Below are 11,851 nucleotides of genomic sequence, written 5' to 3'. Positions count from 1 at the left end.
TCGTTCCACCATTCAGAGGGGTGACTCATCCATCTACAGTACAGCAGCGTCTCCCCCCCCCCCCCCCCCCCCCCCCCCCCGCCTCAGGGCTGAAACCTGCAGGGGAGGCTATGGTGAGCTAACAGAGACACCTAGAGGTCTACAGCTGCCACTGCTGAGCAGACAAGAGCAGGCTGATGAAGTGAAGAACCCACCAAAACACCAAACACACTGACACACACAGCGGGGTCAGGAAAAAAAACACTTCCCTCCAAAATCTTTGCTCGGGCAACACCATACACAACACAGCACCACCGTAACATCACAGCAAGCTGTCTGGTCTCAACTCAGGTGTCCAAAATTGATGAAAAATCTCTTGTGAAGAGGAAGCTGGTTCTAATGCTGCACTGCTGGGTTGCTGCTGTCCTGAATGGAGAGAGGCCAAATAAGCTCTTCCTGCCAGTAGCACAAGCTGTTCCCCTGGCCAGTGGAAACTCTTAACACCAGCCTCTGATTAGGGACCGCAGAACCATGCCAGGATGCTTTACCAAAGATTTTTCCACTTTAAACATGCATACACATGCGTGTGCACACCGACACACACACAAAGTACATTTTCCACCCTTTCCAACCTTTGCCTACAGCACAATGTCTCTGCATGCATGCTTTAGTGACACGATGTACCTCTAGCTTTCCACGACCTGGCGGTGAAGGAAGAGGCCTTTATTAGATTAGCAGACACTTTGGAAAACTGTTTGTACTTTCATTAATCAGAATCTCTTCATTCACCAATTGCAAAGCACAAGGCACAAGGGCAGCAGGGCCTCATATGCAGTGTAAGGAGACAGTCAAGGCAATAGATAGTAGACTATATCACTACTGAAATACACATTCAGCGTTCAGGCAGAGTTGATGATTTATTAATAAGACACACTTCATCAAATGAACTGCTTAAAACTAAAAATTAACTTAAAATTAATTAAGTAACTGATTAACTGCTGCCCTACAGCCCTACTAAGCTACCATGCCCAAAAAGGATTACAGATAAAGATGTTTGTACTTGTTATGCAATGTTGGGTGTAGTGTCCAGCTTAAGTTTTAACCCTATAAAGCATTATTATTTTTAGAGGTTGAGAATGAGGTGCGTTACAGTCTGAACTTTACTAATTCACTTCCCCGGTCAAGTTCATGCAAACTGAGAAATCCCCACTACCAGGCGACCACTTTGTGTGAAGCAGTCCAACTTATATTAAGTGGACTGGCTCTCAAAGTTTAAACTCAAATATATGAGACTTAATATCTATTTTACAACAAACTTAACTGTATCAAATGAATTGCATGACTTCTAAATGCCCCAGTAGTATTTTTTTTTATGAAGGGTTCACCATAAAACAGGAGATTGAATTGTAAAAGTTGTCGTTTGGCCGCCATCTGCTGTTTGATAAGTGCAACTCCCCGTCCAGGATAGTCCAATAAGAGTTTGGCGCAGGTCACAGCCACCCGGCGTCTCCTCCATCCCTTAACTCGGAACCGAGGAATTTCAAAGTCCTTATCTTGACGTGCACGGCTGCTTATCAGCGACTATTAACAAACAGCATTGTCTGGGAATAAGCCAAAGGACAAAACTGTTCAACACGGGGCTGCAGAAGGAGGAGGGGAGGTGGGAAGCACTTGTATAAAGTCAAAGGGCTGCACATGTGGGGCCACACTGTCAGAGAGACTCCTGACTGATGCCTCTGCGCTCCTGCGTGGATCTCTGAGGACGCTCACTGAAGCATTGCTTTTCTGGAGCGAGTTTCCCGCTGGATTCTTCAATTCTTTTAAGGATTATTCATTTTCGTGAACAAGATTTTTGTTTAAAAGGAGCCGGAATTTTTTAAATCTACAACCAAATAAAATGGATTTACACATTTTGTTTTCCATGTTGTCAGTGATGTACTCTGGGATTCTGCACACAGGTAAGTTCTGGCGAGGTATTTCAAACAGACTCACGACTTTTCAGCTGTGAAGCTGTTTTGTAATATGATATTTATTTTAATTGCTGTAATACAACACAACAACGTGTATTACTCTTTCATAATTTAGTTCCATTAAACAATTTAACACCTGAATATTACCTGTACACGCTGCTGAGTACAGAGCAACATATTTTTCATACCTTTAAATGATTGACACTTTGATTCATGCCCAAATACCTAGACCTACTTCATATATAAATGCTTAAGGACTCTATTTTGACGATGATTTAAATTACAGTCCTATCAGCTCCTGCTGGCGAGACACCCACCGCCTCCGCTGACACCTCTGGGCGCCATGTGAGGACCAAGCGATGCTCCTGCGCTACTTTCCTGGACAAGGAGTGTGTCTACTTCTGCCACCTGGATATCATTTGGGTCAACACACCTGAGTAAGTCTCATTTACTGCTTATAAGGGTGATAATGTGGTGTTACTTTCCCGAATAACGAGTCGATACAGTAATGCAACTTTCTCCAGTAACGCGTAGACTAGTCGCTAGGGAATTAGGTTACAATTTTGATTTCGGTGATAATGTTTTTTGCCTATCAGAAAGTAGTTACTTTTGTTATCACCGTTTCTAAATATCAGATGGAAGTTGAATTATTCAAAAAATTCGCCTTCTTTTACAAAGAGTAACGAGTAGCCTAATACATAACTTTATGAGGGACAAGTCCAACACTTCTTATACATAAAATGATGGCTCTGCTTATAGTTTCTGACGCAAACTGTTCCTGTTTCATCCAGGCGCGTGGTCTCGTACGGACTGGGGAACGCTCCCAGGACAAGGCGCGCGGTCGCGGACTCCATGGCAACCAACAGGGGACCGCGCTGCAAGTGCCTCCGTGAAAATGACAGTACCTGCACGAGCTTCTGTTCGCTGGAAAACCACCCCAGGTACACATTATGTAATATTTCACTGTATCATAGTTCCAACTTGTCCGACGAGCACTTACATCCAGAGAGACGCATGCATTCGGGCAATAACAATACGCTTAGTATAGCCTGGCATCTATTGTACTGATACTAGATACGATCTAATCGTGCTCTCTTCTGACTCTGTTCCCACCACATGTGGAAACACGTTTTGTTGCTTAAATGCCTCTAAATGTTTCGAAACCACGGGATGAATAATTGAAACATGACTCCGTCCTCATCACGTCTTGTGCACTTTTGCTCACAGATACAAGACATCGCCAGACAAGGTGATCCTCTCTGCCGAGGGCGATGGTTGTGCCGAGACACAGTGCAAACACAAGCTGGCAGCCAAGGCGGGCAGGATTAAAAGGTAAGACAACCCGCTCAGACTGAAGAAGACGAATACCACAAGTCTATTTGCAAAATAAATGGACACGGTAATTATAACCTCACGCAACACAGAGGTCTTTTGTGGGACAAAACATCTCTGGGCGCATAATTTCTACGTGCGTAAAACCAGTGAGCCTGCGAGATAAACACAGAGACCACGTGTTGAGAAGGCATCTCAGAAGCAGATATTTCCAGATTACCACCCCTCAAGCAATGAATTCCCTATATATTATAATGAGAAGTGTTTTATTCCTTTCTGAGACATGGTGAACCTCTGAGATTTTATGGAATTTCCCAAAAGCAAATTGTATCACTCTCCCTTAACTGTCAAAAGTGATGTGGGTAATAGAGCCCCTCTCTGGCACAGCTCCACTCATGTACCATCATGTTTCAGAGTGAAACCCACTCACAGTTTGCGGCGCCGCGTGTCTGCACTTTCTGACACATTAATAAATGGAAACATAAACTTCAATCTGCTGTACCCACTGAAAACTGTGTTGTGCATGACATATAGCATACTTTGCGGTTCGAGTGCGAGTGATTGACAGCCTGAATCCCCCCCCCTAGCTATAGGTTTACCTTTTACATAACCTGAGAGATCGATGGTTTGGACGTCTCAATGCTGACCGGCCTCCCTTTTTTGTCTCTTTCTACAGGATGAGGAACAGCGGTGGGGAACCGGTGTCGCCTCTAGCGGTCAGAGCTGCGCTGAAAACCCGCCTGCTGCTGGAGAAGTGGAGGGTGAGACAGCGCCACAGGGCGAGAGCCTGGGAGGGCGAGAGCACAGCCTCCTAAAGAAGACAAGATAACCTCCGCACCTTGTCAAGACATAGAGGAAAGGGATTTCATAAGCGTGGAACCTCTCTCCCATCCATCTGCCGTTAGGGATGCGCCGTGTGCAGCGGCCACCCTCAGAAAGGCATTGGACAGCCGACATTAAGGCCAGCAGACTTCCTCCATGTTGGCTTAGTGGCTGCGGTGTTATGAAGTGTCTGCAGTAAGGCATAGTGCATTTATCGCTGGACTTGGTTGCACTTCAGCAGAGAGATGAACGAGGTCAGAGACAATCCAGGGACTTCAGGTGAGAAGAGATAAGATGATCAGAGAGGACGTGACCCTGGTCTACTAAAATACAAGGACGTTCAGTGATCTTTTCAGGCGTCATGGTCGCATGAACGTCTCTCTCTGGGCCAATCACTGTACTCAAAAGACCATCAAGTGGAATTTCACAACACTGTCTTCACTGGGAGAATCGAATAATGACATAAATTCCTCTATTACAGAAAATGAATCACTGCCATACATGGAAGAAGCAGTTCTTAACTATTTCAAAATACCATTATTCTCCCCTGCACAGTTGCATTATTAAGAGATCATTAGGCCTATATAGAAGTTACTATGTGTCTCATGTTGTACAAGAGCTGTTTTGTCATTGACTGAAACCAGTTACTGCATTTACATAACAGGCCGTTCTATATCAGCACACAGGTCAATATGCAATAGGTCTTGGGAGTTTTTCTTGCTGATGTTGATTGCATCTGTTATCGCAGACTTCTCTACATGTTGTATCATAATTTAATATTTCACTAAATATCGTATGTACATTGTTGCAAGCATGTGCTTGGATTTATTTATTCCTGCTCCACATTGTACTTTACTGGCCATATTGGTCTAATCATATCATGTTTGGGTTTGTCATTTCAATGAAATGTGTTGTCACCGAAATGCCAGATTCTGGCAAAACCTTGAGAAATAAATTGTTACACTTATTTAATACACTTGATAAACTCCTTCATCCTTATTGTTTCATTTGCTCTGTAATATTTCATATGCAGTGGATCATATCTTTGGAGCTGAAATAGGGCACTGACCTTAGAAAAGCAATGTTTCATCCACTTAAGTGGAGGATAATTATCTTGGGAGTAGTCTAATAGAGAAACCACAACACCAGGAATAAACAACATGAAAAAGCCCTAATCTTCACTACCAGTCAACACATAGGTGTACCACAGATAAGTCATCTGTGAAAAATGAGTTTCATAAATCATACACGTAAAAAAAACAGAAGCAGTCTTTCAAGTTCACAGTGTTGGAGGATTTGAAGTAGGTCATAAGAGAAAGAGCAGGAGAGAAAGAGTAAGAGAGAAAGAGAAAGTGCGTGAGAGAGATACAGAGAGAGACAGAGCCAGATGTGATGACTAGAATGTGTTGATGCGGAAGCCAACAAGGCAAAGTGCAATAAAAACCCACTAACCCCTGCCTTTCATCTCTGTGCCAAGCCAATGTATACACTGAAATTTCTAAAGCAGCTCAAAGTGGATTTAAAGTTTCTTTCAGCCTAGGTGTTTTGGATTTCAAAGGAGCATCCAGCACAATGTTTCTTTTCAGACTTGTAATGATCTTTTTTTTTCTATTTTTGTAAATACCTTTGGATATCAACAATCTGCCAGTCGGTCCCCTCCAACCTGAGCTTCTCCAACTTTTGCTTACAAGTGACTCAGCAGAATCCTCATGCCTGCCAGTCCCAATGAAGCCCGAGTCACTCTTAGGTTATTCTCTTAACTACCTGCCTTGTCCTTTCGAGACCCACCTCTCCTCTCTCCTCGGAGGATTATTGGAGATAAAAGACCATTATTTACGGCTGGTGTCCCTTAATCACCCTTTACCATGCCTCCAGGGCCTTTGTGCGTCAGTGTTTTTCCCCCACAATTCACCACAACCTCCTGGCGCTTCTGCAGATATCTCTAATTTCATCTCCTTTCATTCAGTAACTATTATCCTCCAATTTGCTACCCCTTTTCTCATGACTCCCTCATTAACACTTACCCAAGGAGCCTGATTACAGTCTGATGGACAGTTTAGGAATTCAGACTAAACCTTCAATCAGTAAAGCTGTACATTCCTTTAGGTATGAGGATCTTGTTTGTCCCCTGTGCATAAAAAACATTTTTAATGTACATGAGACATTAAATAGTTAATCTAAACTGACCTCTTTATCAATTGAGGGACAATGTCTGGCAACCCTCTGATTATCAGGCATCAGGATGATTTACTGCAGTGCATAGCAGAAGATGGCTCCTCATTGCATTACTGCAGAAAACATTGTTTTCATGGTATTGCAGCCAAGAGAGAGCAGGGTGGGGTTTACCTCCTGCGCCAGGCTATTTTAACTGTAACTTCAAAATTATTTTTACCACCTCAGGCACTTTTGCATCTTTTGCACAGATTAAGGCTCTGTGAGCGCTTTGCTTCGATGTGCCAGATCTGTCCCCTTTAAATCTCAGTTTTGCACATGATAAATGTTATACAAGATGTACTTGTACTCAGTTCAAACATTTGTGCGTCTCAAGCTTGCTCCCATCACTCATCAGAGACCTGCTTGAACTGGCAGCAGAGAACAATCCAATGTAAATTGGTTGAAAAGTCTTATCTAACCAGCCCATTTAGCAAACAAATCCATGGTGAATTTTGTGCCTCTGGCTTATTCTGAGGAATACTCTTGTGTCCTGCTGTGTGTAGAGTCCAATAACAATACTGGTCCAATATTTTCCAGACAGACCTACTTTTTTTTTTTTTTTTTTTCAATTTTAAGACATGTCTGCTCCAGTAGATAGCATACAGACTAGAAGAAACTGGAAAGATGGGCGAGAAAGTGGAGACGAAGGTGTTGAGCTGGAGTTGAACCCATGCCACAGGTCCAGTGTAAGATATGAGATATGCTCTGTAGCCTATTGAGCCATCAGGACAGACAAAGACAAACTTACTGTGGATGAAAGGAGATCTGCTGACATCTATCAGATATAGATCTTTGATATATATCTGATATCTAGTCTCTTGGCTCAGTAGAGAATAATGTTATCAAATTGACAAGGAACCGATATGAAGTTTGATACAGCAAGTTATTTGTTCACAGCATGTTACATAATGAGAGAAGGTGAGACATGGATGGTACCACAGATGATGGTTTTCCATTTAGAATTGGCTCCCTCAAAGCCTTTTCTCCATATATGATTCTCTGGGGTTTATGGTCGATATGACACATGAGATATGATCCACAACATGTTTTACTCTATTGTTAATGTTATCCCACTACACTTCCTGTGAACAACCATTTCATTACAGGTATTTAAACACACATAGACTCCAAAACCTGTTATCAGATTACCTTTATCAAAATGACAGCTGCTGTGTTTGTTTCTTTCAACTGGCCCAATCAGTCTGTGTTATCTTCAAAATCATTACATGCCCTCTATGACATGAGTCAGCCATGATGTAGTAGGTCTTTAATCATGCAGAAGCATTGCTAAAAGGAGATTTGTCCCTGTACCTGGGCCCTGAAGAGGTTAACAGCATGCAGACGGGCCCGGGGCCCCAGCACAATGGCACTCACCCTCTGAGCTATGCAGCTCTATGCAAGGAACTCCCATGAGACATTAGCTTTTGGCGTAACTCATTAGTCTATTGAATAGACCCAGTGCTAACATAATAGCCCATTACACAGCAAGGAATCTCCTCGACTCGACAGGAATTCTCGAGCTCAGGAGCCGAACAATGGGACTCTGTGCAAAAAAACATCTGGGAGGGGCGGACTGGCCGAGGCCTCTGACGTCTGACCAACGCCCTGCGCTACCTCCACACACCCTGTTTTCCAACTCACAGTCTCAGCCGTGCCAATGCATCTCACGAAACCCTGCCGCAGCTTGACCGTGAGGGGATTAATTACCTTGGTTGGCTGAGTCAATCTAAGGACTTGGCTGGAAAGGTAACCAGGAGTCAACTGGACAACTGACCACCATGAGAAACCTTGCAGGGAAGTTCACTGGAGAGTAGGGGAGGCGGGGGTGATGTTGCCCTCATAGTCTCGGTGTACACTTTGACCCTGTCCCCTCCCAACATCTCCCTCCGTTCCTCCCGAACCCCAAGATCTGTCAAGAGGCAAGAGAAAGTCAGAATGGGGGCAACTTCAGCCCAGAGCGATGCATCTCTCTGGGTGCATTTGATTTGCGCTCACATCTGGGCCAGGGAGGGGATGACACATTTTGCAGAGAGAGACTTGATTATGGGAATCTGTGCAAGTATCTCTCAGCACGCTGTCTGCCTGTAATCCTGTTCTCAGCACCACCCAGCCCAGCTACTCTCTGCCGGCAGTCATCTCAATCAGACTCAGGAACACAACAAATGCCGAAAAGTATTATGGGAATATCCCCTGAATATTTAAAAAAGATTCTTCGCTGACAGACATGAATGTGAGACTGAGTCGAGGTTGTGTCTGCGGCTGTGCTTATGGGCTTCCATGACTTTATTTAACTTTACTGTAGCTTCAAATCAAAGAGAGTGGGGGGCCCTGTCAGCCATCGCTCATATGCACATTGGGAGGGAATGTTCAGAATGCTTGGAATTATACACTATGCTTCAGGAGTTTGGTACAGTTTAAAATAGTCGACTGATACCGATTCAATCTAAGTCACAGAAGATGATAAATATATACTGTACATACAAGGTATACAGTGATAAATGCTTTGCAAAGCGTGCATGTATTTGGCACTGAAAGTAATGATTTGCATTTTTGTAGCGGTTAACAGGTGTTAGTCTCGGAGCATTCCAGTTGGACTAATTCACCCTCTCCAAAGTTCATCAGTGTCTGACAAGGAAAAGCCTGAGGGCCTGCTATCCAGAGATACATTTTTCTCTCAGCGAACGCCGCAAACAGAGGAATTAGCTGCAGGTAGTCATATTTTTGGATCTGGGAGTTCACAGCATAAAACAGAGTTAGTGTAAGGCCCACTGTCTTCAGAGGTGAAGTATGTTTTTCCCTGAACATCTAATTTTATATAGGCTAGATTTAAACTGGTCTAGAGTTAGTAAACATATCTTATTGCAATAACACGATGAAATGCTCCTGACAGACCTTTCATTGCATTTCCTTGTAGATCTTGACCCATATTGTCTTACTGCCATATTTATCAATATTAAGTGTTGAGATACTGGACCTAGAACAAACACTTCACTATAGGAGCCAACACTGCACTAAGCCAACATTGCAAGCCAACAGATATCAATCTGAATTGGATTTCCAAAGATAATTCCAAAGAGAAATACATACTTAGGGAAGTGGGTAAGACTCATTTACCACACCACGCATGGCAACACTTGGTGGTAACAGTCTCTGTGTTACTGTTGGCTTTGTTCTCCTTCGTCACCATGTTTGTTTACACTGCTAGGCAGGTGGAGATTAAACTCCTGAGCTTTCATTCTCTCTCGCTCTCTCTTTCCCTCTGCCTCTCCTGTTCAGTACGCAACTATTCATTCTGATATTCACAGTTCCATTCTCTCAGGCCACCTCATACTGTAAAGGTTAAATAAAGGAATTGTTCACAGTGTATATTGAGCAGGACAGTACTTCTGATTCATAATAGAGTGTGTTGCAATCCCTGCACAACAGTTATTTCATCAATGATTTACGCCATTATGTCACTTCGGTTTGGAAAAAAAAAAGAAATAGCCTCCATTTAAAATAATGCCTACTCACAAAAAAAAATGATTTCTGGCACAAAAGCAAAGTATGGGTTACTATCAAAGTTATCAGTCATCCTTGAGACTTCTGTATTCAAAATTATTTGAGGAATATTGGCAGCCTTGTTTTCAGCTTGGTGGCAGTACATTTCTGACATTATCCAATGTGTTTTGAAAGGGTTTCATGAACCCAAGAGGTTATAGAATCTTCTCAACACATAGAGCATGAAATCCTTCAGTTGAAGTGAAAACATGAACATCACCAAAGTTGGAGTTACTAGGTTTTCACACGACAACAGCCATAAACTGGTTAGCGTTTTGGAACACAACTTCAAATACAGTAGCATCCTTGTTTTAACAACAGCCTCACGCTGCTTGGAAGGCTCAGTGACCCAAAATATGCATAAGTGAGTCTGTTAATGAGGGCATGAACTGGGCACACGTTCAGAGCCTCCTCTATCGTGCTGCCAGCGACAGCCAACCTGGGTTGGGACAGCGGCGCTAGGAACCCTGGGTTGTTGTTTTGACAGGACGGCTGCCAAGTGATAAACTTCTGGGTTAGACTCATTGTGTCAGGTCTTTTTATACTCCATCATCATCCTCTTTAGTACAGCCTTTCATTGTCTACGGTCATGCCAAGATGATTGTTCATGTCGGGGCTTGGAATCCAGCATGCCCTGCCATTGTCAGCGAAACAATTTGTGGTTGGATCCTGCATCAGTCGCAACCAAAACGATAACAGATGCCACCGATTCTGCTAGGCACTGACAGTATTCTTAATATCTGTGGATATATTTTTTCATTGTTGACACTGCCTAAAGAAAAACATTGTAATTGAGGATATTCTTAAATCATACATCAGGGAGTATTTGACTGATAATCTCGGGCCAATCAGATTAATAAAATGTTGACGCACTTATGCCCATAATTAATGTTGTGATAAAGAGCCAGAAATCTTTGTTAGAACAAGAACCAAAACGTCATCATTCCAGCGTATTATATTGTCAGAGGTTTGTTATGATGTTTGAAGCAGAAGTTCACTAGCTAGTGCAGAATTAATAGAATAAAAAAGATGACTAGTGCAGCGGTTACAAGCTAAACGAGTCTAATTTCTTTGATGTGTTAATTTGGATTGATGTAGTTCAGGGGAAGGTCATACATTTAATCCCATCCTGAGGCAAGGAAACATGGGAGCTGCAACAATACGGGATCTGCTGCAGAATGGCTTCTAAAAATACGGGATCTCACAGGAACGAGCAGACTGCTGACATGTGTGCACCAGTACAATGTTGATGCAACCGGGATGTTAACACCCAAACTCTTTGAAGTGAGGAGAAGTGCAGGCCAACAGGTCTGTGCAAAGTGCATTCACAGGAAAGAGTTGGGGCACCTATAGGTGAGCCCTTATTGACAAGGCCACGGCTCATGCACAACCTGTGGAAATCTGATTGTTTCCAAGGTGATGTGATGTAGAGTGTGAGTGCTGTTGCTTGCGAGCCTAAAACAGATCAATATGGGAAAAGAGTCTACGTTCTGAGAATATTTGGAAGGGATTCCTAAGACATCTATAACTTCTTTCTTCCTTTATATATAATAAATGGGAATAATTTGTTAGATCAGCACAGAGGCGTACAGAATAGGGAACCTGCCCTACAGCTGGAGGATCCAAGTTCAAGCCCCCATCCTGCTGAAGTGTCCTTGAGCAAGACACTGAAGCCCCACCAGCTCTGCTGCTCTGTAGCTGAGCCTGCATCCCTGGCACAAAAAAGAAAAGGGAAGGCTGGTGTGGGGATCAATAAAACATTATTAATGATGCTTTTCATTTATAATGCACTTTTCATTAAGAGCAAATCTCAAAGTGCTAGAAGAAAAAGACAAAAAAACAATACAGGAAGAAAAAAAGCAGGACATCTATCTGCCAATTTCATTCGCACTATGTTCCGTACATTGGAGGATGTATGACCCAGTGTCTCATTGGTCATACACAAGCACACAAGTACATGAATTCATACCAATATATGTGTGCAGACATACACA

At 43.0% G+C, this 11,851-nt stretch overlaps 1 protein-coding gene across 1 annotated transcript; it reads left to right on the top strand.

Annotated features, from left to right (window-relative positions):
* The first annotated feature begins 1,702 nt into the window (after positions 1-1,702).
* edn1 (endothelin 1) lies at positions 1,703-5,046 on the top strand. Its single transcript, XM_071528960.1, has 5 exons — positions 1,703-1,937; positions 2,236-2,386; positions 2,741-2,890; positions 3,177-3,281; positions 3,958-5,046. Exons 1-5 carry the CDS (start codon positions 1,877-1,879, stop codon positions 4,094-4,096), a joined length of 606 nt encoding a protein of 201 aa, XP_071385061.1. The 5' UTR covers positions 1,703-1,876; the 3' UTR covers positions 4,097-5,046.
* Positions 5,047-11,851: the final 6,805 nt, after the last annotated feature.

The sequence above is a fragment of the Centroberyx affinis genome, unplaced genomic scaffold, assembly GCF_046629955.1.
Source record: "Centroberyx affinis isolate AG114_WGS23_722 - 3 ecotype Tasmania unplaced genomic scaffold, CSIRO-AGI_Caff_v1 ptg001743l_1, whole genome shotgun sequence".
NCBI classification, from domain to species: Eukaryota; Metazoa; Chordata; class Actinopteri; order Beryciformes; family Berycidae; genus Centroberyx; species Centroberyx affinis.
Note: the sequence above shows the minus strand (reverse complement) of the source record. Positions and strands in the feature narration are given on the sequence as shown.